Genomic DNA, 27,693 nt, shown 5'->3' with positions numbered 1-27,693 from the left:
AAAGACTCCAGCCACCCTAGTCATAGACTGTTCTCTCTGCTACCGCACGGCAAACGGTACCGGAGCGCCAAGTCTAGGTCCAAAAGGCTTCTTAACAGCTTCTATCCCCAAGCCATAAGACTCCTGAACAACTAATCAAATATCTACCTGGACTATTTACATTGATCCCCCCACCCCCCACCACCATTTTTAACACTGCTGCTCCTTTCTGTTTATTATCTATGCATAGTCACTTTACCTACATGTACATATTACATGAATTACCTTGACTAACCTGTGCCCCCACACATTGACTCTGTACCGGTAACCCTGTATATAGCCTCGTTGCTGTTATTTTATTGTTGCTCTTTAATTATTTGTTATTTTTCTAGTTTCTACTTTCATTTTTTTAACACTTATTTATCGTTAAACTGCATGGTTGGTTAAGGGCCTTTAAGTAAACTGTAAGGTGTACAACACCTGTTGTATTCGGCACATCTGACAAATACAATTTGATTTGATTGGAATCTTTTTTATTGCAATCCATAAAATATGATGTATCTCCATCAGTTACAAACCAGAAGAAGCGTTGATAACTGGAATGAACCCTGCCAAAGTTAACAGGGGGAGGTCGACGACAAAGCAGCCTGCTTTAGAACTGTTTCAACAATGGTTTAACACTTCTAAATCAGTTCCACACAAAGCCAGCCAAAGCACCAAGAAGGAGTTTATAAACACCAGTCACACTCCTTTCTCCCTGGGACCTCAACTGAACCGCAGACCAGTGCCACAATATAACAGGTCACAAAGGAACATGCTCCCTCTCCAAACATTTGGATTCTACTCCCAAACTGCAACTGTTTACATCCAATGCCAGCAAGACAGCTGATTATGTAATTATTGCTTCCCTGCTTTGGTTTTATTGTTCACACTGTGTTTAGGATCAGGTTGTAAACATATTTGTGCTGACACTGGCAGATGCACTAGAGAGTGGAAAGCTTAGATGCGTGTTTAATTAGGTTTCCAGGTGACTTAGACTCCCTAGTCAGTTTGTTCAGTATGTGGGTGAAACACCAATTGCTGCTTTCCTCCTCTGTCCATTGTCTTATAGGTCTTCTTACAGTAACTAAACAAAGCTAGTTACTTGATAGACTAGGATAGCCATATCAAAGTATTAACTATTTACTACTGCAGTATTTACAACTATTTGCAATTCATTTAGATTTTGGCATTAATGCAACAATAGCATGACAAAGTCTTCAAAAAATGTAAACCTCCAATAATTTTCAGTTTCTTCAGAACAGGATTACATTTTTCAGTTAAAGCATAATTTTCTTAGATGGTTCTTTTTACAAATACTACAGATTTTGAAAATATTTGTATGAAAATTTGCAAATCTCAGAAAACATAGAACATATCAAACTGCATGACTTCCCTGAAACAAAATAGAGAACAATACAAATTATTTGATTTTCTTTGGTAAAAATATCACAGCAAAAATATTTTAACTTAAATAGTGGTGTCCCTCCAAATAATAATGGCTAAAAATGTATAATCTGCTTCATTTGTTTAAAAGACAAGCCAGCTCAAATCACTTTAGCATCCGAAAGAATGAAATCGCAGATTTTGTCATTACCCCAAAGATTTTTTTAATCCGTGCAGGCCAGCCGAATAGGAAAAAGGACATTTGCAAAGAAATCTTGTCGTACCACTATGGCAGAAGGGTGTTACCCCTGCCTGTTTGGTAAGTATTTCTGTACAGTGCCACACAAACTAAAGACAATGCCCAAGCATTACAGAAAAGGACCAATAAAATCCCCAAAGTTTGCGAAAACGTTCTAAAATGGATTTACCTTGATGGTGCTGGCCATATTTGTTCAGGACCTTTCAATCCTGGTAAAACACAATGATGTAAATTTGAATATAATTTTTTTCTGGACAGCAAGCTAGTTGAGGTTCCACTAAGCGCCGTTTGGAGCGGATGAGATTGTGCTAACGTTGGGAAGTGAAGTCAGCCAATAGCAGGAAGAGGTTTCTATTGGTTCTGGCCACCGCAACTCGAAGAAACAGGATATTTGGGAGTGAGGAGATAAGAAGTGTTAAAAAAAAGTTGTTATTCTTGATGATGTGTGTTAGAAGTTTTATTTTTTAGTTAGGAGGGGTAAGGTTGTAGGGTGGAACTAGCCAAGAAGGCTGATCTGAGGGGGTCTCTACTGACACAGGCAGGTGCGAAGTGTGTGTCTGTGTGTGTCTCAGACAGACATAAACCCATGACAGGATGCAGATGTCTGATCCTACGGTCCATACTTGACACGCTTGCCTGCCATGGGCCTCTCTAGAGGCCTAACAGTTGAGGATAGCTACAGTGAGGACATCACTAACCTTGACACAGAGCACTCAACACTTTCGAGAAGCTCATTTCACCACTTTTGAACAAGGGACATTTCAACATTACTACACACTTTATTTTTTTAGCAGGTTTTTATATACTTTATCAGGTTTTTATATACTTTATATTATCTACTTAAATAAACTCAATTGAGTAGCATGACAGGTCACATTTATGCCTCAATTTAGTACACTACCTACATAATAAACAGAACAACTGAACATCCTCACAATGAATTCAAATCGAATCAAATCAAATGTTATTTGTCACATGCTTCGTAAACAACAGGTGTAGACAACAGCGAAATTATTACATACGGGCCCTTCCCAACAATGCAGAGAGAAAGAAAATAGTGAAATAATAGAAAAGTAAAACACATAATAATAAAAGTAATAATAAATACTCAATACGTACCGATATACATGGGGTACCAGTACCAAGTCGATGTGCAGGGGTACAAGGTAACTAAGAATAAATGACAGATAATAAACAATAGCAATATGTTTGAGTAAAAAAAAGGTTTGTGCAATTAAAGGCCCCGTACAGTCAAAAACATGATGTTCTTATGTTTTATATATATTTCCACACTATGAGGTTGGAATAATACTGTGAAATTATGAAAATGATGATAATGCCCTTTCAGTGTAGGAGCTGTTTGAAAAATACCTGTTTTGATGGGATGGAGTTTTGGCCTAACTGGGGACATCAGAGATCGATGCAAAACAGAGTTATAAACCTTTCTGCCAATAACAGCTAGTTTCCAGTTTTTCCCCACTCCCAGAAAGTCCTAGCAAAATTCTTGCTTGAGAAATGGATCTTTGCTAAGAAGCTATATGTTTATTTTTGACAATTTTAATTGAAAACAGTCACAGTAAGGTTCTTAATTGTAACACAGAAATTATTTGATATTTCACCTTTAATGGTAATTGAATAGAAAAAGGGATGTGAGCGGCTCAGCCCCTCATTTCTTCAGGAGGGTCTGGTTGGGTCTGAAGACTAGAATTGAGAAAGCAGCAAAGCTGAGCAGCCCTGATAAGGAGGTGGAGTCAAGGAGCAAGTAAAGGAGAGGAAACCAGAGCGCAGCCTGACATCCTGCTGCCGACCTCTGTCAAAAGATTTCACGCACACACAAACAAACAGGCGGGGGCATACCCAGCTGCACTGTGATCTCTGACCTGAGACCACTCTCAGGTGTGCGGTAGAACCACGGTTCAAACCTGCAAGCCCTACTCTCAGTAGGACTCCATTCTACTGACTGCAGTGGTTCTGTGGTCCGAGACAGCATGACAAGAGTTCAGATTGCATTGTAAACCGACTGTGGTTTTGCATCATATCAGTTACAAAGAGAGGAAGTGGCTGTGACAAGAACAGTGTTTTCTCAATTTTGAAAGGAATTTAGTAATTTAACACCTGATATGTGACCACTGTCTGCTATTGAATACAAGTCTGTTGTTTTTGCAACAAATTGAGTTTGGGAGGGGGCAAAATACATTACATGCATTATTTTGTACCAAAACCAACAAACACATGATAGCATTTTTAACTTGTGATTTGAAGTATTATTGATGGGTGTGCATTTTGTAAGACTTTGAAATGTTACAAATATTTAGCATTGTCTTTCAACAGATGATCACAAGATGACATTACATCAAAGAAGAGCAGGAAGAGAAAAATCCAACAAAAGATCAGAAAATGTGCTAGTTATCAAAAAGTTTCTGCTTCTCTCTCTCTCCCTCAATCTCTCCTGTTGTCTGACTGGTTTAATGGCCTTCTGCAGGAAGTCTGTAGGATATAACCCCTGTTCCCCTCTCTCACTAAACCTGGGCCGCCCAACACTGCCAACACACAAACACACAAACACACACACACACACACACACACACACACACACACACACACACACACACACAAAACGTTTGATTTCATCTAATTTTAACATTCTGTCATAAAGAACACATGTTCAACTTCATTAAAAATATATTTTTCCCATCTCAAATACTGTTGTTAGTGCCTATTAAGTGCCCAAATGTATCTTAAATCAGCCATAATTCCCCTGGGAAATGGAAGCTTGGTGTGTGCGTCTGTTCTTCCCATGTGGGGTCGCCTGATATGAAAATGGGATCGTGGGAGAATTTCCAAAATCTTGAAAAAAAAAATATATATATAAACTCAGCAAAAAAAAGAATGTCCTCTCACTGTCAACTGCGTTTATTTTCAGCAAACTTAACATGTGTAAATATTTGTATAAACATAACAAGATTCAACAACTGAGACATAAACTGAACAAGTTCCATAGACATGTCACTAACAGAAATTGAAATATGTGAATATCCCTGAACAAAGGGGGGTGGGGACAAAATCAGAAGTAACAGTCAGTATCTGGTGTGGCCACCAGCTGCGTTAAGTACTGCAGTGCATCTCCTCCTCATGGACTGCACCAGATTGACCAGTTCTTGCTGTGAGATGTAACCCCACTCTTCCACCAAAGCACCTGCAAGTTCCCGGACATTTCTGGGGGGAATGGCCCTAGCACTCACCCTCCGATACTACAGGTCCCAGTGCTCAAAGGGATTGAGATCAGGGCTCTTCGCTGGCCATGGCAGAACACTGACATTCCTGTCTTGCAGGAAATCACACACAGAATGAGCAGTGTGGTTGGTGGCATTGTCATGCTGGAGGGTCATGTCAGGATGAGCATGCAGGAAGGGTACCACATGAGGGAGGAGGATGTCTTCCCTGTAATGCACAGCATTGGGATTGCCTGCAATGACAACAAGCTCAGTCTGTGATGCTGTGACACACCGCCCCAGACATGACGGACCATCCACCATCTCCAGAGTACAAGCCCCGGTGTACCGCTTATTCATTCGACGATGAACGCGAAGCAGCCCTACTCCACGCAGCACATCCTCCACTTCAGGGGCTCCAGAAGAGGAGGAAGCTCCACTATAGACTTGTGTGCGTAAAAAGCCATATTGTTGCTCTTGGACAAAATGCTTGGTGTCACAAGTGAATGTCTGGTTGTATGGGCTAGTGTGTTTGGACCTGAACAATAGAGGAAGAGTGTGAAGGGCTTGGTCACATGCTGGGTACAGTATGTGTGGATTGTGGAGCACTTGGGCACACGGCTAATGCTAATGGGAATTGTCTGTTAATCCCAGTACAAGGGCAGGGCATTGGCAGATAACCTACTGCAGGTAAAAGTGGAAGTGTTCCTAAGATGTGCCTCAATGGTACGTGACTCTGAAAAGTCCTCCATGTAAATAGGTGAGGCAAAAGTGTTAACTGAATGAAAAATATTGACATAGCAGACCAAGTTCAGGCTCTAACGATCAATCTACCTTTCTCTCCCTCTCCCTCCATCAATGAATGACTCACACTCTGCGCTGTCTACATGGCTTGTTCGTGTTCAGCTCCTAGTGGAGTAAAGGGCCTCAACAGAGGTTCTCCATCGAACACCCTCTGACGTAAACTATTGTAAACAACCAAAAGTTGCTCTCTATGTTCAGCCTAATGACCAGGTATGTGTGCCTCCTGTGGCACAGGGCTCATAAACTCCATTAACAGTTGGCTGACGGCTAGAGCTCCTCCATTACCGTCTGAGAGCAGAGGGTTGAACAGATCCCAGTCTGTGTGCTGGTGGTCTGCCTGTGGTAGCCCTGTGGGGAGGCAGGGTGGTCACAAGAGAGAGAGCAGGAAACCAGCATCCCTCTGCCATCCGACATACACTATATGCCCGGCTGCCACAGACATTTATGGAGACTTACAGAGTGAGTAGTAGTACACCCATTCTGAAGCTTTATAAGCATGTTTATGACCTTTTGTTAACGTTAATAAGGCTCCAAAGTGGCATATCGTGCATAAAAGATTTGTAGGTTAGATTACAGTTCATGACGAGTATTATAATTCTGGGTCGGTTATATCATGTTAGCCTGCCTTCTCTGCATATCAAATCAGATCAAATTGTATTGGTCACATACACTTATTTAGCAGATGTTATTGCGGATGTAGCGAAATGCTTGTGTTCCTAGCTCCAACAGTGCAGTAGTATCTAACAGTTCACAACAATACACACTAATCTAAAAGTAAGATAATGGAATTAAGAAATTTATAAATATTAGATGGGCAATGTCGGAGTGCAATTGACTAAAGTACAGTAGAATAGAATACAGTATGTGCATATGAGATGAGTAAAGCAGTATGTAAACATTATTTAAGCATTATTAAAGTGACTAGTGTTCCATTATTAAAGTGGCCAGTGATTCCAAGTCTATGTATATAGGGCAGCAGCCTCTAAGGTGCAGGGTTACGTAACCTGGTGGAAGACGGCTAGTGATGGCTAATTAACAGTCTGATGGCCTGATGGCCTGATGGCTGTTTTTCAGTCTCTAGGTCCCAGCTTTGATGCATCTGTACTGACCTCACCTTCTGGATGATAGTGGGGTGAACAGGCCGGATGGTTGATGTCCTTGATGATCTTTTTGGCCTTCCTGTGACATCGGGTGCTGTACGTGTCCTGGAGGGCAGGTAGTTTGCCAGTGATGAGTTGGGCAGACCGCACCACCCTCTGGAGAGCCCTGCGGTTGCGGGCGGTGCAGTTGCCATACCAGACGGTGATACAGCCCGACAGGATGCTCTCAATTGTGCATCTGTAAAGGTTGTGAGGGTTTTAGGGCCAAATTTCTTCAGCCTCCTGAGGTTGAAGAGGTACTGTTGCGTCTTCTTCACCACACTGTCTGTGTGGTTATCAGCCTCTTATTTTGATTATTCACTTCACTAGAATTTTCTTTTTTTCTTCTTTACCCCCTAATTCACCATGTTTTCCTTCTTCTTTGTGTAAATCTCCAATCATTTGTTTATCTCTCTTAGATTATCTCTCTTGTTCTATAAACATTGAAAGGGGAAGGTGATTACAAGCAAGATCAGGGTTTCTTACCTCTCCTGCTCATGATATTTTTGTTGACCTTTTAAACATACAATCATACATTTTTGGTGGTATTTTCTTGTGTGCAAATAAATAAATACAAATAAATAAAATAATTGGTTTTCTTATTCACTGTGAGTATTACTTCAGCAGTCCCATTACCCACAATCCAGATAGACAACATTTCAAAGAATGTGCATTGGATTTAACAGCAGCTCATCTCTCTCGAAAGCCACTGCATGAAAGCTTTGAGCTCAATGTATGAAAAGGACTTTGTAAATACAGTTAGCAATATTACTCGCTATTAGGTATAAAACAAAACTGATGGGCATGTATCGTTTCCATTACAGAACAGTAGTATATACAAATAAATTCTAACTTTTAGTTTCCCTCAGCCCAGCTCTATCTCGGTTCCTAAGCACTGTAAAACACTGCCTGAGCCTGTTGAGACTGAAGGAGTGAAGGGGGACATTTAAGGATCACTTACACCTAAACACAGCCTGGCAGTATCCTGCAGCAGCACTGCATGGATGCTCATTTAGCATTCCACAGCCTCCTGTAGCATTGTATTCATACAGGAAGAGGGAGGGAGAGAAGGAGATAGAGAGAGAGCGAGAGAGAGAACCCCATATTATTTGAATTAATCACTATGGCCAGACGGTTATATTAAAAATAACATAAATGTTTTTGCCTTCGGTCATGATGGCTCGTCTGTTGCTTGCCAAAACACTGGCCTGAAGCTGACGTTATAAGGGGCTGTGGCGCTCTCTGGGTCTTTCTGGCAAGCCACATGACCGTCATGTGTTTTCTATTTGACAGGAGCCATCCAATCTCGCTACGCGACATCATCACAATGATATATGACAGGATTGGACGGCACAGGGCACCAGTCACAGCACAGGCTCTATGGAACCTGACCCTGAAGTGATGGGATACGGTTTTAGACACAACATCATGTCACTCATTCGTAATACAAAGAAGGTTTTGTCTACAGTGTGTGTGATCGACTCATAATACAACGAAGCACGTGTCTACACTGATTTAAATGGGAGATATTAAACCATATCAAAATAAGCACAGATCAGGCTTTACTGTGTTCCAAATTTGGCCTCGCAAGTTACAGTGTAGGCATGATGTGTGCAGTCGAGGAGTAATCTCACCCTAGATGTGTAGGGGCGAACCAGGAAGTGGTACATCACACGACCTGCCTCTGTACAGTCCGGGAGGAGAGGCGGTTGAAAGTTTGGAAAAAGTTAACTCAGAGAGGTCGTTTGGAGCCCAGCCCAGCATGTTCACTTCCTAGCTACAATCTATTTGTATTTATTCTACAGTGATGAGATTAAAGACAAGCAAACAAACTAGAAACTATCCTAAAAGAAAACCTTGGGTTAACGTAGGGTATAACTGTTAGGATGAGAAAAGCCAAAGTTTTACAGACATACAGTATCAGTCAAAAGTTTGGACCCACCTACTCATTCAAGGGTTTGTCTTTATTTTTACTATTTTCTACATTGTAGAATAATAGTGACGACATCAAAACTATGAAATAACACATATGGAATCATGTACAAACCAAATAAAGTGTTAAACAAATCAAAATATATTTTATATTTGAGATTCTTCCAAGTAGCCACCCTTTGCTTTGATGACAGCTTAGCACACTCTTGGCATTCTCTCAACCAGCTTCACCTGGATTGCTTTTCCAACAGTCTTGAAAGAGTTCCCACATATGCTGAGCACTTGTTGGCTGCTTTCCATCACTCTGTGGTCCAACTCATCCCAAACCATCTCAATTGGGTTGAGGTCCGGTGATTGTGGATCTGATACAGCACTCCATCGCTCTCCTTCTTGGTGAAATAGCCCTTACACAGCCTGGAGGTGTGTTGGGTCATTGTCCTGTTGAAAAACAAATGATAGTCCCACTAAGTGCAAACCAGATGGGATGGCGCATCGCTGCAGAGTGCTGTGGTAGCCATGCTGGTTAAGTATGCCTTAAATTCTAAATATATCACAGATAGTGTCACCAGCAAAGCACCCCCACACCATCACGCCTCTTCCTCCATGCTTCACGGTGGGAACCACACATGCAGAGATCATCTGTTCAACTACTCTGCGTCTCACAAAGACAAAGACACGGTGGTTGGAACCAAAAATCTCAAATTTGGACTCCACCGGTCTAATGTCTATGTCCTTTAGTAGTCATTTCTTTGCAGCAATTCGACCATGAAGGCCTGATTCACACAGTCTCCTCTGAACAGTTGATGTTGAGACGTGTCTCTTACTTGAACTTCGTGAAGCATTTATTTGGGCTGCAATTTCTGAGGTGTATAACTCTAATGAACTTATCCTCTGCAGCAGAGGTAACTCTGGGTATTCCTTTCCTGTGGCAGTCCTCATGAGAGCCAGTTTCATCATAGCACTTGATGTTTTTTGCGACTGCACTTTAAGACATGACTAACCTTCATGTCTTAAAGTAATAATGTACTGTCTTTTCTCTTTGCTTATTTTAGCTGTTATTGCCATAATATGGACTTGGTATTTTACCAAATAGTGCTATCTTCTGTATACCACTCCTACCTTGTCACAACACAACTGATTGGCTCAAATGCATTAAGAAGGAAAGAAATTCCACAAATGTACTTTTAACAAGGCACAGCTGTTAATTGAAATGCATTCCAGTTGACTACCTCATGAAGCTGGTTGAGAGAATGCCAAGAGTGTGCAAAGCTGTCATCAAGGCAAAGGGTGGCTACTTTGAAGAATCTCAAATATAGAAAAACACTTTTTTGGTTACTACATGATTCCATATATGTTATTTCATAGTTTTGATGTCATCACTATTATTCTACAATGTAGAAAAATTAAGAAAAATCCTTGAATGATTAGGGGTGTTCAAACTTTTGACTGGTACTCTACATTCCTCTCTAGCTAACCTCCTTTACGTTGATTAAGGAAGAGTGCTGTTCTTCCTCCATAATTCATAATTCTCTATACACCAATGGAAGGTACCTTATTCTTGAAGGGGACCTGTTCTTCTCTTCTAGCTATCCAGGTTGAAGTAGCTACCTATAAGTCTACCTGTGTTATCACAAGGGCAGAGACCCAGGCAGACTGCCTGCCACTCTGTGACATATTTCATTCGGCTAGACCCAGACCACTGGCATGCCAGCCCTCCGTGAGTCTCGCCACAAGACTGGCGGGGTGAAGCCACGAAGCAGGAAAGAATGTCCATGGCCAGGAGGGGAGAGGGACAGAATTCCTGCCTTCTCACATCACCTTGCCAATTTATACTGTATATTCAGCTAGGACCAAGTCAACAATAAACAACGGATGTAGTCCTCATGTATTGTTTTGTATTGTGCTGAGCAGGTTATGAAGTATGATATTATAAATGGGGCATGATGATGAAATCATCAATGGTCTATTGTCATGCTTCTTTTGAATTCACATCTCAAGAGATGCTTTTACATTCTTTGGCAACCTGCAGGTAACTGATGGAAACATTTGAGTAAATGACCGATACAAAGTATATTGAAAGCAGATGTTTCCACACAGGTGTGGTTCCTGAGAAATTAAGCAATTAACATCCCATCATGCTTAGGGGTCAGGCATAAAAACACTGGGCAGGCTATTATTTTGGCTACCATGGCTATTGGATGACAATGCCCCCCATCCACAGGGCACGAGTGGTCACTGAATTATTTAATAAGCATGAAAATTATGTAAACCATATACCATGGCCATCTCAGTCACCAGATCTCAACCCAATTGAACACTTATGGGGGATTCTGGAGTGGCGCCTGAGACAGCGTTTTCCTCCACCATCAACAAAACACCAAATTATGGAATTTATCAACGAAGTATGGTGTAGCATCCCTCCAATAGAGTTCCAGACACGTGTAGAATATATGTCAAGGTGCATTTAAGTTGTTCAGGCTCGTGGTGGCCCATTAAGACACTTTATGTTGGTGTTTCCTTTATTTTGGCAGTTACCTGTACGTATCTGCCAAATGTGAGAACAGACAGTCATGTCACCAATACCAAATGATCAATACATGATGGGTGCATGTCATACATCCTTCCTTTATAATTGTGATTTATTATTAAGAAAGTACTATTCATAAAGCATATGCATATTTATTAACTATTTCAAATCGAATCAAATCAAATCAAATTTTATTTGTCACATACACATTGTTAGCAGATGTTAATGTGAGTGTAGCGAAATGCTTGTGCTTCTAGTTCCGACAGTGCAGTAATATCTAACGAGTACTCTAACATTCCCCAACAACTACCTAATACACACAAATCTAAAGGGGTGATGAGAATATGTACATGTAAGTATATGGATGAGCGATGGCCGAGCGGCATAGGCAAAGTGCAATAGATCCTAAACAGAGAGTGTAACCAAGATGTATTGATGGTATGATTTGACATTTTAAGAGCTCACTGTGAAAAGCTCCAACACAGGGTCACGAGCCTACAAACAAACAATCCATGCTAGAGGAAAAACAGCAACATAGCGTAACCCTTCTTCCCAACCCCAACCAAACCCAACCAGTGGAATTTCCCAGAACCTCCAGTCCAACCCTCTAGCTGTCTGTTCGGGTCACTCTACCAGACACTCCAATAGAGTCATTTGGCACCCTGCAAAGTGGTCCTTTTGAGAGCAACCTGCTGCAGGCTGGTTTCCAGGCAGGGCCTCTGCCTTTGTCCCTCGCTCCATGCCAGGAATGGAGGACTTAATGTTTTTAGCTGAGCAGGGCCGGCGGGGCCGGGGCCCTGAGACACTACACACAGTGTGCTGAAAACTTGGAGTCCTCAGTGGGATAGCATCAGTCATCCTGATGGTGGAAATAAACAGTCATTCCTGACTGCTGCTGTTGCTGCTTCTGGAGCTAAGATTGGCCCAGCCTGTGACAGAGCCTGGACACAGAGCCTGCACATTGAGCCTAGAGAGACTCTGAGGTTTATTTATGCTCCTCACATCCATGAACCCAGAGGCTTGTTCTGCCAATTAGGCAGAAAATGACTAGGAATTGCTATTGTATGGAGGATGGAATAGCTACACTCTTAGAAAAAAGGATTCCAAAAGGGTTCTTTGGCTGTCCCTATAGGAGAACCCTTCTTGGTTCCAGGTAGAACCCTTTTTGGTTCCAGGTAGAACACTTTTGGATTCCATGTAGAACCCTCTAGGATTATACCTGGAACCAAAAGTGCTCTACCTGGAACCAAAAAGGGTAACTCAAAGGGTTCTCCTATGGGGACAGTCGAATAACCCTTTTAGGTTCTAGAATGCACCTTTTTTCTAAGAGTCTACACCTGGTTATTTTTACATATGGGATTGCAGTTCATGTTCTAGTTATTCCACTGTAATTGGACAGGCCTGTTGCGTAATGAAGCCTGCATTTTAACTTGAGGCTTATGAACACATACAGTGCATTCAGAAAGTATTAAGAACTCTCGACTTTCTCCACATTTTGTTACGTGACATATTTTATTTACATAAGTATTCAGATCCTTTGATATGAGACTCGAAATTGAGCTCAATTACATCCTGTTTCCATTGATCATCCTTAAAATGTTTCTACAACTTGATTGGAGTTCACCTGTGGTAAATTCAATTGATTGGACATCATTTGGAAAGGCACACACCTGTCTATATAAGGTCCCACAGTTGACAGTGCATGTCAGTGCAAACACCAAGCCATAAGGTGGAAGGAATTGTCCGTAGAGCTCAGAGACAGTATTGTGTTAAGGCACAGATCTGGGGAAGGGTAACAAAACATTTCTACAGCATTAAAGGTCCCGAAGAACACAGTGCCCTCCATCATTCTTATATGGAAGAAGTTTGGAACCACCGAGACTCTTCCTAGAGCTGTCCGCCCAGCCAAACTGTGCAATTGGGGGAGAAGGGCCTTGGTCAGAGAGGTGTCCAAGAACTTAATCATCACTCTGACAGAGCTCCAGATTTCCTTTGTGGAGATGGGAGAACCTTCCAGAAGGACAACCATTTCTGCAGCACTCCACCAATCAGGCTTTTATGGTAGAGTGACCAGACGAAAGCCACTCCTCAATAAATGGCACATGACAGCCCGCTTGGAGATAGCCAACAGGCACTTAAAGGAGTCTCAGACCATGAGAAACAAGATTCTCTGGTCTTCTGAAACCAAGACTGAACACTTTGGCCTGAATGCCAAGCGTCACACCTGGAGAAACCTGGCAGTATCCCTACGGTGAAGCATGGTGGTGGCAGCATCATGCTGAGAGTTTGTTTTTCAGCGGCAGTGACTGGGAGACTAGTCACGATCGAGGGATAGATGAAAAGAGCTAATTACAGAGAGATCCTTGATGAAAACCTGTTCCAGGGCGCTCAGGACCTCAGTCTGGGGCAAAGGTTCACCTTCCAACAGGATAACAACCCTAAGCACACAGACAAATGTCGCTTCGGGACAAATCTCTGGATGTCCTTGAGTGGCCCAGCCAGAGCCCGGTCTTGAACCCGATCTAACATCTCTGGAGAGACCTGAAAATAGCTGTGCAGTGACTCTCCCCATCCAACCTGACAGAGCTAGAGAGGATCTGCAAAACTCCCCAAATACAGACGTGCCAAGCTTGTCGCGTCATATCCAAGAAAACACAAGGCTGTAATCGCGGCCAAAGGTGCTTCAACAAAGTACTGAGTAAAGGTTCTGAAAACGTATGTAAACATGATATTTCCGAATGCACTGTATAACCCAAACTTTCGCACACAACTATCCCACTGACACAAAAATGCATGCCTTTGTAGACTACATGATAAGATCTATTTCAGAGAAGAAAAAGCAATCGCCCACTGAAGAACTGCAGCATTAATTTGTGACTTTTTATATAGGCTGCTGAAAATAGCACAGGAAGCCAGAGATTGCCTCCCAGACCCCCCCCCCCCCCCACTCACACAGGAACACATAAAAAAAACCTGTGGTCTCTAACCCAGAGCCTTACACAGGATACACAGACTGAGAACCTGAGAAGGCAAAGAGTCAGAGAAACAGAAACAGGGTGAGAGACAAAAGATGAGAGAACAAGACTAAGAGAGAACAGAGAGGGGCTGAGAGGCAGGAAAAGAGAGGAGATAGAGAAGAAAATACATGACAGAGGAAAGAAAGAGTGGGCACAAGAGAGTAAACTATGTCAACACAACAGAGGAGAGATAGAATATAGGAGATGAGGAGTGCGGGATGGATTACCTCTGTGTGCTGCGGAGCACTGTCTGTCTATCTCTCTCTCTAGCTGCCACGCTTAGCAGCACATCTGGCCTGGCTGACTGACTGCCTGCCTGTAGCCGGGGCCATGTACAGATGTGAGCGCGTGTGTCAGCGTCTTGGTCACAACTCCCACCCTGCGCCGAGGCTGCCGGGTAACAAATGACTGAAATATCTACCCAGGTTTGCTCCACATGCCGGGCCTGCACAGAATTGAATTGAAACGTGACCAGACCGCAAGTTTCTCTCCCTCTACCCCACACTCCCCCTCCTTGGTCTTAAAAAATACACATAACCGAAGAATCCAAAGAAAGAAAAAATTGAGAGAGAGAGAGAGACAGAGAGAGAGACAGAGAGAAGGGCTATGGTCTGATCCCCGCGCAAATAAAATTCCTGAAATCTCAGATTCTCAGTGTCTCAGATTTCTTGGAATGATGGGCGAGAAGTCTAATCTGCTCCTCTTTGTCAGACTTGGAATTGTGAGGAATTGACGTGTGGGAATAGCAAGTATAGACACGCTTATAGACCAGCAAAACACAGGATCAACCAGTCAGTGAGGATCTATGGTTTCCACAAGGTAGCAGTCCATTCAACTCAATGGTGACTGCAGAGTCCCTGGAAATGTGTACAATGTTCCCATTTAGAACATACTTCCACAGAGGAAGCAGATCCCCTGAAGAGAAAAGAGAGGTGGATATAACACACAGATCACTGAGTCTCTGTATCCACAGTCTCTCCCAGTCTGTCCCCTACTCCCACAACTCAACAGTCCTCCACTCATACACAGACTTTGAGGTCTTTTACAGTGATATTAGATAGGGCTGGGCCCCACGATACAATATTACAACTCTACTTAGGTGCCGATATGATATGTATTGCGATTCTCACAATTCTATATGTATGAAGCTCACTGCTGATGTTGCTGCTTCTGGTGCTAAGAATGGACCAGCTGAATGCACAAAACATTAGGAACACCTGCTCTTTCCATGACCAGGTGATTCCAGGTGAAAGCTGTGATCCCTTATTGATGTCACTTGTTAAATCCACTTCAATCAGTGTAGATGAAGTGGAGGTGACAAGTTAAAGGAGGATTTTAAAGCCTTGAGTGAATTGAGACATGGATGTGTGCCATTCAGAGGGTGAATTGGCAATACAAAATATTTAAGTGCCTTTGAACGGGGTATGGTAGTAGGTGCTGGATTTTTCACACTCAACAGTATCCCGTGTGTATCAAGAATGGTCCACCACCCAAAGGACATCCAGTCAACTTGACATAACTGTGGGAAGCATTGGAGTCAACATGGGCCAGCATCCCAGGATCCCATGCCCCAACGAATTGAGGCTGTTCTGAAGACAAAAGGTGTTGCAACTCAATATTAGGAATGTGTTCCTAATGTTCTGCACACTCATTGTATGTCTGCTGCAGAGAGACAAGAGAGAGCATGAGAAATAACCTACTTTTTATAACCTACTGTTACCCATCATTCAGCACCATTAGGAAGCACAGACCTATGGAGGACATCAAATCACACATAACTTATTAATGTCCTTACTGACTTATGTCATATGACACAGTCTCATGACTGTTGGCATTAAATTGTCACTTGTTACGACCAAATGCTGGGACATGCAGACTTGTTAATAGTATGTCAGATGCAGTACATGTAGACAACGACGTAGACTGCAATCTGCAGACTCCACAGTCCCGGGCCTGCAGCCAAACCAAATAGGAGTGATCACACACTGGAGCCATCCACAATGGCCCTATTGCTTCCCTCAAAAGACACAATCTCCCTATCATTCACTTGAGTCAACCCAATGTATTCACAGATCTACTAACCTAAAACGTTAAAAGGTGAAATAGTGCTACGATAACGTCACAATAGCGCTACACACAGGTGTGAGGCTAACAGGGAGCCCAGACCTGCAGACAATACCACAAGGGAAATGTAAACATCAGGTTTCATTGTCCAATACTGGATCATGAATAGCTACAATCCTGGACTATTTCCTTTTGGAAAAGTATTCTCCAGGCTGATATGAAACCCTATCCTGTGAATAGGATCCTTGGGGGACCCCCATCTGGTCATCCTCTGTATTACTGAGGAGAGAAGGGGAATTTATGGAGATAAAAAGCGGCTCTGCAGCTAGTAAAATTAACGCCCAGCAGTCACACAGTACACTGTCATGGCTTTAAAATAAACAGACATAACACTGCTGGAGAGAGTCAGTTGGCCCACTCTAATCCACTGGTATGGAGAGAAAGGAAGAGGATGGGAAAAGCAGTCCAGCTCAATCATTCCCAGAAGAGGCCATGGAGTTACTCACTCACACACATACCGGTCACTCACACACTTACGGCATGCATGTGCAGTGCGCACATGCACACAAGCACGCACACACAGTGTATACAGATTCCACACTCTACTTCTCTGCTTTGATACACTTGTGCATCTCCTCCATTCACAGTATCCAAATGGACTGAGGAGACTCTTTCAGTCACAGAATATGTCCAACAGAGTACTCTCTCTGACTATTAAGTGACAAGCAATTGACTAAAATTGAAAATGTTATCTACGTAATCCCCAAATGTAATTATTTATCATGAGGGCAATAAACAATGACTAGTAATGCTGCATACTCCAAGAAAGGTTAACTTCTCAGCTTTCAGTTAAAAGGAATTATACATTGCTGTGGTGTAGTCACTTTTAAGGACACAAGCTCAAGTACACAGTACAAAAACGATCAAAATATGAAAATATGAACTCATTTATTTCTTTTTTTGTGATTAAGATTTTGTCTAATCGCTGCAAATCCCCAACGGGCTTGGGAGAGGCGAATGTCGAGTCATGCGTCCTCTGAAACTCCCTTAACCCGGAAGCCAGCTGCATCAATGTGTCAGAGGAAACACCATTTAACTGATGACCGTAGTCAGCCTTCAGGTGCCCGGCCCGCCACAAGGAGCCAAGTCAAGCTCCCCTGCCAAACCCTCCCCTAACCTGGATAACACTGGGCCAATGGTGCACCGCCCTATGGGACTCCTCGTCACGGGCGGTTGTGACATAGCAACAGTAGTCAAATCAAATCAAATCAAATGTTATTGGTCACATACACATGGTTAGCAGATGTTAATGCGAGTGTAGCAAAATGCTTGTGCTTCTAGTTCCGACAATGCAGTAATAACCAAAAAGTAATCTAGCTAACAATTCCAAAACTACTACCTTATGGACACAAGTGTAAGGGGATAAAGAATATGTACATAAAGATATATGAATGAGTGATGGTACAGAGCGGCATAGGCAAGATACAGTAGATGGTATTGAGTGCAGTATATACATATGAGATGAGTATGTAAACAAAGTGGCATAGTTAAAGTGGCTAGTGATACATGTATTACATAAAGATGCAGTAGATGATATAGAGTACAGTATATACATATACATATGAGATGAATAATGTAGGGTATGTAAACATTATATTAGGTAGCATTGTTTAAAGTGGCTAGTGATATATTTTACATCATTTCCCATCAATTCCCATTATTAATGTGGCTGGAGTTGAGTCAGTGTGTTGGCAGCAGCCACTCAATGCTAGTGGTGGCTGTTTAACAGTCTGATGGCCTTGAGATAGAAGCTGTTTTTCAGTCTCTCGGTCCCAGCTTTGATGCACCTGTAGTGACGCCGCAATACTGTAATGCGCCTTAGACTGCTGCACCACTCGGGAGGCCGCATGATGTATTTCCTATTCAACAAAACTGGATGAATAAGGCCTGAAATGACTTATATTTGTCTAAATATAATATAATCAATTTATAAAATGACACGATAAGATTTCACCTTCCTTATAACTGTAAAATACATATCTGTATAATTAGTGTTAGAGGAAATGTGAAATATTTTCTAAAGGTCTCAAATGATCAAAATGTCTGCCCTCATCGCTGTGAACGTCTCGCAGAGCTCTAGCTTGGCTTCCTGAACTCGTTAAGAACTTGCCTTTCACGTCGTATTAATATTGTATGTCTATGACGAACAGAAAAAGGGTTTTGTTTAAAATCTATTGATTTAGATTACTGGCTATAAATCAATCTCTGCATGTGATACAGCGAAGAAACCACTCTCTCCTGCTGCATTACCATGTAAGGATTCTAGGCATATACGTTGTTAGTGGCTGTGATGTAGGGTTCAGCCAGGAGTTAATGGACAGTCAGAAGAGCGAATGAAATGGTAGGAGGGACATCCTCCTACCATCACACAGGCAGAAGCGACGAGAATCAGGGCTACTGCTCAATGCAAGCCATTTCGATATATGGTGTCCACATGTCGATTTATAAGCGGAAATGTCGGTCGGAACCGGTACCAGAACAACGCAGGTCCCCAAAATAGGGGACTGAGAGGTTTTAATGGTACAGCTGAATCAATGCAGTATGGACAAGGTTAAGTGTAGAGATGTCTGGACCAGTGGACTTACTTTGGTGGGGCCTGCAGGATCTGCTCCAGTCTGAATCATGACCCCCGGCTGACATCAGAGACACGAGCAGCACACACAGCCTTCTACCTGAGAGAGAGAGAGAGAGAGAGAGAGAGAGAGAGAGAGAGAGAGAGAGAGAGAGAGAGTGAGAAAGAGATGGGGATATTGCCATTCAATATCAATAATATTGTGAAATCATTACTAATATATTTCTGTGTGTACTGTATTATAGGGACTGTTCTAATCATTTTGGTAATGACCTGTGTCCCCTAGCCACTGGGGGACACCCATCGGTTAACAAGGGCGTCTAGCCTTGGCAGGACCCACATAGACGACACAATGCTGACACCGTGGATGAACACTAACCGCGCCATGGGGAAACGACTCTAGACAGAGACCTCCATTTAGCGTGACGGGGCAATCCCCCCAGTTCCATAAATAAACAGCTTGTACGGTCACGGCCGACTGTCGCTGTGAATGTCAGGCACATAAAAGCTCCATTGGGTCATAATATGTGGCCCATTAGGATTAACCAGTGGGGCTGGAGAGGTAGGCACGTCTCCCACTCACCCTGGGCTCTCCTCGCCTCTCTTCCGTCCCACCAGCCACATCTGGGAGCCATCAGGGCACAGACAGCAAGCGGCCCCCCGGCCACTGGGAGCTAAGCCGGCTGTAATTACTTACGCATGATTACGCATGTTAATCATAGGCTGGGCCCAGACGCCACCGCCGCACTTGTTTATTATTTATACTTCGTTAAGCAACGGGACGCTCTGATTATCCCGTGTCATTGCTTCATTATCATTGTCATGGAGAGGAGGGGAGTGTGCGAAGGGGTGGGGCGACGGGAGTGTGTGTGTGTGTGTGTGTGTGTGTGTGTGTGTGTGTGTGTGTGTGTGTGTGTGTGTGTGTGTGTGTGTGTGTGTGTGTGTGTGTGTGTGTGTGTGTGTGTGTGTGTGTGTGTGTGTGTGTGTGTGTGTGTGTGTGTGTGGGAGAAGGAGGCATGCAGTCTAAGCAGCTCTTGAACAGCCCACACTAACCACAATGGGCCGTATGTACAGGCCACTGACCTCCAACAATTACACTCCATATTATTTATAGAAAAAAAACATCTTGCCCAAAGAGTGTCTGCTTCCTTTTTCTTTCTCTGAGGGACACTGGTATGCAGCAGGTACCAGTGAAGTGTGGATTCAAGTTAGGCATTGCTAAGGTGATGGCCAACAGGCCAGGTGACATCATACCCTGAGGATGTCATAATGGGTGCCCTTTTGGCCCAACATAGTGGCCTCCCACTCACTCTGCCCTACTCACTCGCCCTACTGCCTGCAGTACTCTGATACCCTGTGGGGAACCAAAGGCAACCAGGAGGGCCAATTTATCATCACACACATACATGCCAGAGCACACACACTTATCATAACAGCACACACAGAGCAGGGAGCCACGACACACAGAGAACACAGAGAACATCCCAACATATTCCAGAACACCCATGGAGGCCAGCCACCACAGCAAACGGAGCACACATGCACACACACACAAAATATACCAGGGAAAGGTACTCCTGAAACTCAAATAAAGCAAGAAAAAGATACCACAGAATAATAACTCTTTGTGCAATATGCCACATTCATAATTGGTTGGTGTTGGCCTATAAGAAACATGATACTGGAATCTGCCAATAATCTCTTTCATTGCCAGTTAGACATAGTGTTAGTCACTCAGTCACTTAGATATCACATTCAAAAACTGCAAACATTTCTCTCCACCACATGAAATTAGTTATAAAATTGCTAAATCTTCTCTCCGCCCCATTGCAAAAATGTGTAGAAATGCAGGAAATTAACTTTCTCACCGCTGCCAAGATGGATGGCGCTAAAATGTTTTGCTCACAAGCTGGGGGGGGGGGGGGGGGGGGGGGGGGCACTCCAACAAAATTTCACGTAGGGACCCCAAAAGGATATGAATGTGGGTACGCAGACCCGCGAGTCACTGCCGCCCCTCATGATGAATTCAGATTTTTATTTTGGCCTCCAACCCCATCAAAGTTGCCCATCCCTGGTGTAGAGTGAGTGACAGGCATACCCAGCCAGGGATAGAGTTATGCTGCTGCTGCTGCAGCCAGTGGCATGTCATTTCAGCCAGAGCACTTATAATTATGCCCTGTTTTCTTTAAGAGAAATAAAACTTTCCAGAGAGTAAAAATGCTCCAGGCAAGGAAAAGAGTGGCGAGTGACATCACAGCCAAGTAATTCATTTTAAAGTGGCTCAGATTAAGATTGAGATTAAGCACTAAATTGAAAAGGTATGACGGTAAGAAAAAAATAACAAGAGCACACTTTGGACTCTATTTTAACAAGCTTAATGCAATGGTAAATCTAAGCTCTGGCGGTAGCGCGATAGGTCCAGGGGGGGTGTCGCAAATGTTTTTGCTATTTTCACGGCCGTTATTATGAGCGCAATGGCTTGCGGTGGCGTGAAAGGGCTGGGTTTTGATGAATAAACAAGTTGTAGGCGTGACGAGGGCTTGGCCATTCACTGGCCAATCAAGACGTTCCATGGCTTAATACTGCATGCGTTTGTCTCAAATTCTGTAGGTTAATGACTGTCTTTGCGTTGTCATCAACTACAATTACGAAATATTCTCATTGTAGTCTATTGTGAATTGATACAACAGTTTATTAAATAGCATAAACTGCAGTAACAAGTGATAGCAACATCCATTGTTTGTTTTAATATGTTTCGAATGTTGACAGCCAACGTTGTTGTAATTGGCTTCAACGTGTATAGTCCTTTACGCATCGCACTTCTCCTCAAATAAAACATACTAGGCTTCCGTATATTGTATTGTACAGTGCATTCAAAAATAATTCAGACCCGTTGACTTTTTACACATTTTGTTACGTTACAGTCTTATTCTAAAATGTATTAAATTGTTTTTTCCCCCTCATCAATCTACACACAATACCCCATAACGACAAAGTAAAAACTGTTTTTTAGAAATGTTTGCACATTTATTAATAATAAAAAACTGAAATATAACATTTGCATAAGTATTCAGACCCTTTACTCAGTACTTTGTTGAAGAAACTTTGGCAGCAGTTAAAGCCTTCGAGTCTTCTTGGGTATGACGCTACAAGCTTGGCACACCTATATTAGGGGAGTTTCTCCCATTATTTTCTGCAGATCCTCTCAAGCTCTGTCAGGTTGTATGGGGAGTGTCGCTGCACAGCTATTTTCAGGTCTCACCAGAGATGTTCGATCTGGTTCAAGTCCGGGCTCTGGCTGGACCACTCAAGGACGGTGAACCTTTGCCCCAGCCTGAGGTCCTGAGCACTCTGAAGTAGGTTTTCATCAAGAATCTCTCTGTACTTTGCTCCATTCATCTTTTCCTCTATCCTGACTAGTTTCCCAGTCCCTGCCGCTGAAAAACATCCCCACGGTATTATGCTGCAACCACCATGCTTCTCCAAACGTGACGCATGGCACTCAGGCCAAAGAGTTCAATCTTGGTTTCATCAGACCAGAGAATCTTGTTTCTCATGGTCTGAAAGTCCTTTTGGTCCCTTTTGGCAAACTCCAAGCGGGCTGTCATGCCTTTTACTGAGGAGTGGCTTCCGTCTGGCCACTCTACCATAAAGGCCTGATTGGTGGAGTGCTGCAGAGATGGTTGTCCTTCTGGAAGGTTCTCCCATCTCCACAGTGGAACTCTAGAGCTCTGTCCGAGTGATCATTGGGTTCTTGGTCACCTCACTGACCAAGGCCCTTTTCCCCCGAGCGGCGAGCTCTTGGAAGAGTCTTGGTGGTCGCAAACCTCTTCCATTTAAGAATGATGGAGGCCACTGTGTTCTTGGGGACCTTAAATGCTGCTTTGTTTTGGCACCCTTCCCCAGATCTGTGCTTCGACCCAATCCTGTCTCTGAGCTCTATAGACAATTCCTTCTACCTCATGGCTTGGTTTTTGCTCTAACATGCACTGTCAACTGTAGGACCTTATATAGACAGTTGATGATTTATGGAAACAGGGTGCACCTGAGCTAAATTTAGAGTCTCAGCAAAGGGTCTGAATACTTATATAAATAAGGTATTTCTGTTTTAGTTTTTTTATAAATATGAAAAAGTTTCTAAAAACCTGTTTTGACTTTGTCATTATGGGGTATTGTGTATAGATTGACGAGGAACATGTTTTATTTAATCCATTTGACCTGTAACAACAAAATATGGAAAAACTGAAGGGGTCTGAATACACTGTATGTGTGAGGCATGTTCTCAGCACATGGTGTGGTTTTTAGGCACATCCAAAATAATAACAGGATCTGGTTAAAATAATGTAATAGCCTACATAGTTATAGAGGGATGTTTGCTTACCGTTTTGCTGCAGCCAAACTTGATCTTTCAATAAAGCTTTGATGAGTAAGATATATTTTGAAGCCGTCTCATGAGCCAAACCCTTTATCGATTGTCTTAACTACTTGGCTAATGTATTGGGAATGACCAAAAAACAGCCCTCATTGAGAGGAGGCTACGCTTGGTTTTTAGGAAGAAAAAACATATATATATATATTTCTAAATGCGAGGTTTACGGACACAAAAAGCACATCTCTCTTGATCCATGTGCATACGGGCACTGTGCGTCACAGCTGGATAGGCTGTGCTTCCGTTGTCAAAATCCATGCCAGATTTCAGTTGGTCTTAAATATCTCCACCAGCGCATAATGAAATTGGCACTCTGGCACACGTTTTTATGGACACACCTCAGATATTGCCACTCCTCCCACCCCAGCGCAAGTGAGCTCATATAAGACAGGTAAATTGACAATTCTTGCGCTACGGTTTGAAAATAGAAGAATGACGGCTTTAATAGGTCGAAATTTCAAACAAGCGAGAGTTTGACATTTGTGCTGGCTTAATGCCAGACGAAAATAGAGCTCAATATCCTACTGATACTATATGTGAAGACGGGATACGTCTTGGTCAACAAATTGACTTGGTTACTATGGCCTAATTTCTTCCATTTAGTTAAATGATAGGCCGGACTATTCTGACTACTCTGCCAAGTCCATATCTATGTCCACAATTGAGTATGACAACAGCTTTGATAGCTCATTTGTCCTTGATGTTGACAGACACGATAGATCAGCAATGTGGATCAAAATATTCCCAAATGGCCCGAAATGGAGTCCCACTGGGCACAGAGACGTCAATTCAATGTCTATTCCACGTTGGTTCAATGAAAGTTCATGGAAACAACATTGATTCAACCAGTGTTTGTCACATCATATTTTGAATAGCTGTGGTGCTGCTGATGACAGTGTGTGTTGTAAATGTAAACTCAGAACCAGCCTGTTACATTAACAACCAAAGCCAATGGGCATTGTGTGCTGGTCATACTGACATCATTGGCCCCAGTCAATCTCAGTGGTGCCATCATTAGGGTACAGAGACCACAAACTCCACTATTTAATGTCACATTAGTTGGAAAACAACCAAATGTGCCCGATCACCTCTCCCAGACTCCCACGCAACCTATCTTTAGCTATTTAAAAAAACATTTAAAGGCATTTAGCGAGTCCTACTTAGAGGAAGCCACCCACATTCACATAAAATGCAATTTGCACAGCCCTCTTTATTATTTATACGTCCTTTAAAAGAAAGGAAAAAAGCACACTGGCATGGATCAGCGATCTCGAGGGTTTTCAGTCATCTGTATCTCATTCATATTTTATCTAATTTTATTTCTCTAAAATTGCCCCATGATCTCAGTGTGGGGCTGTGCTGCATGGCTGACTGATGGTGTTGTTTTACATTGACACACACAAGATAATTAATTTAGAAAAACACTGGTAGATCTTGGAGAGTGTATTGGGAAGTTGTAGGGTGAACTACTATGTCTTTGTGGGGTGAACTGTGTCTTTGATAGAGTAGTCAGCATACGCAAGTTCCAGCCTTGCTCTAATAGTCCTTAAAGAATTACACTACTTAGCATACAGAACTTTCAGAAAATTAGGCACATTTGGTTGTGGAGAAAGGTTGGCCTGCACACACACTGACGCAGACAGACACAGACACAGAGACACACACAGGCACACTTTGGTCTCGTGATGCTACTATGATATTTATGCCTGTTGATATCTGTCTGCAGAAGTCCATGTTACTCCATCTATCTCACTTTCCTCAAGCTATGTTCTGTCTCCACTTTTACGCTTAGAATAGCACATGCTATAGCACAAGAGGAACACCTACTGTATATATATGCGAATGATGTTCACTGACTACCGTTCAGCATTCAACACTATAATCCTTCTATTTCTATGATTCCAACAGTTCATCCAAGTGTTTTGATCTATATTGCAAGTCAAATAATAATCTTTGGTATAAAAATCGCAAGTAGATTATTTACCCATATTGTGCAGCCATACTAACAACCTGGTAACTTTACTAGTAAATGCAAACATTTGTTGGCACAGAAAGAAAGGAAAATGTATATCTTCTTCAGGGGAAGTGCTTAAAAAGTAAGTAGGATTCACATAGGCCTAATGTAGGCTACATCTCAATCAATTTAAAAATCTAATATTATGTTGTGCTCCTAACTTTTCTAACAATGAAAAACACTGTTACCAATGAAAATGTGTCATTTAGAGCCCTGGTTACAACACAGGTATATAAAAGCAATGTAATGTGCATTGTTACCAAACCTTTCTGTAAGGGCGGCAGGTAGCTTAGTGGTTTGAGCGTTGGGCCAGTAACTGAAAGGTTGCTAGATCGAATCCCCGAGCTGACAGGGTAAACATCTGTCGTTCTGCCCCTGAACATGGCAGTTAACCCACTGTTCCTAGGATGTCATTGTAAGTAAGAATTTGTTCTTAACTGACTTGCCAAGTTAAATAAAAGGTCTCAATAACACTCTTGTCTGCAATTTTCCTCTCTTTATATCTCTCTTTCCTTTCTTCTGTACTCCTCAAGCAGCTCTGGATTTCTGTACAGTTGCTCTCAATGCTTTTGATGCAGCCCTCTTCCTTCCTTATCTGCCAATCTTAATAACACCAAGTTTAGATTAATCCAATTGTTCTGTTTATTAGACTACCTCATTATTACACAATCCCTAAAGTGGCATTACACTCAAATGTTATGTTTGTTAGATATTTCATACCTCAAAAGTAGTCTTATGGGCATAGGTCACCCGAATTACAAAATTACATTGGTACAGTACATTGGTTTCCTTACCCTGTAAGCAGTCGATGGACAAGGTAAGACAGCAATCCATGCTTAGTTTTCTTTTAGCATTTAAAGCACAAAACAAATGCAAGTGGATATCCCCGATATAAGCATTTCCACATTTCATCTCCAAATCATCCCAAAGTGTCAAAAATGTATTGCATAGCTCCTTTAAGATGATTTGTAAATGAAATGAGAAAAATATTCACTTACATTGGTTTCGTGCTATAAATGCTAAAAAGTTGGAGACAGTGACAAGCTAAAGAAAACCCAAGCATGAATTGCTGTCTTAACTCATTCATGGACTGTGTACAGGGTAAGGAAGCCAATATGTACTTTCTTAATTTGTGGGAACTACCCCTTTAAGTCCACATCCCAGGCCATTCATTGTGTAGATAAACATGTGCAAAAAAATACAAATAAATGAAAACGATAAGCATCGAATAAGATCTGGAAATGATATGGTGTTCATCTTTTCCTGTTGGTGTTGAGGCATACAGCTGGCTCTACACAATCAATGGCATGGGGTGTGTATTTATCTTGTGAAAAGCATGATCTGGCACACACACTAAAAGTTAGTACAGGTGCTGACTAACAGCGAGTAAGCTGTAGGTTATCAAAAATAAAGAGTCTCACACTCTATATACAGTATAACTCCCAGTAATCTAGTGTGTAAACCACCAAAGGTTCGGCATCATCTTGTATTCATCTTGACAATTAATCTTTGAATTGTTTTGTGTAATGCCCCTTTAACACAGTTTATATCAATGTTTCTAGTGTAAAAGTAGTGTAATGTCAAGAAGAGTCCACTATGCATGCCAACAATTAAAACATCATGCTTTATGCCTCAACCTCTAGTGATTCATAATTTTTTGGGGGGACATTAGCTGTTGATGAAGCAGCAGCTATTCTTCCTGAGCGCCACACAAAACATGGAACATAACAAAATACAGCACACTAATGGACAGGATCTGCAACATAAACCTAAACTAAGAACACTACGACTAAAGAACAATACAAATATTTTTAACATTTATAAGAAAGAGAATAGAAAGAAGAGGAAAGAAATTAATAATACTAAGAATAATGTGTGAGTCTGTGAGTATGTGTATGTGTGTCAGTGTGTACGGGTGTGTGTGTTTATTTTATTTTATTTCACCTTTATTTAACCAGTTAGGCCAGTTGAGAACAAGTTCTCATTTACAACTGCGACCTGTCCAAAATAAAGCAAAGCAGTGCGACACAAACAACACCGAGTTACACATGGAATAAACAAATGTACAGTCAGTAACACAATACAAAAGTCTATATACAGTGTGTGCAAATGAAGTAAGACTAGGGAGGTAAGGCAATAAATAGGCCATAGTGGCGAAACATTTACAACTCAGCAATTAAACACTGGAGTGATAGATGAGCAGAAGACGAATGTGCAAGTAGAGATATTGGGGTGCAAAGGAACAAAAAAATAAATAACA

The 27,693-nt window shown here is 42.2% G+C and overlaps 1 protein-coding gene across 8 annotated transcripts in view; it reads right to left on the bottom strand.

Annotated features, from left to right (window-relative positions):
- Positions 1 to 27,693, bottom strand: part of LOC109892820 (transcriptional regulator Erg) — an 87,795-nt gene that overhangs the window by 38,852 nt on the left and 21,250 nt on the right. For 4 of the 8 annotated variants that reach the window (XM_031826708.1, XM_031826709.1, XM_020485617.2 and 1 more), the window contains exon 2: positions 19,004 to 19,090. In XM_031826708.1, coding sequence (XP_031682568.1) covers positions 19,004 to 19,042 — 39 coding nt within the window. In that variant the 5' untranslated portion in view covers positions 19,043 to 19,090. Of the gene's footprint in view, positions 1 to 1,832; positions 2,186 to 19,003; positions 19,091 to 27,693 lie in introns of those variants that run through there. The other 4 variants (XM_031826711.1, XM_031826713.1, XM_020485618.2 and 1 more) reach the window with 3 other exon arrangements.

This window comes from Oncorhynchus kisutch, linkage group LG6 (genome assembly GCF_002021735.2).
Source record: "Oncorhynchus kisutch isolate 150728-3 linkage group LG6, Okis_V2, whole genome shotgun sequence".
NCBI lineage: Eukaryota > Metazoa > Chordata > Actinopteri > Salmoniformes > Salmonidae > Oncorhynchus > Oncorhynchus kisutch.
The sequence above is the reverse complement of the archived record's forward strand: the minus strand, read 5'-3'. Positions and strand labels throughout refer to the sequence as shown.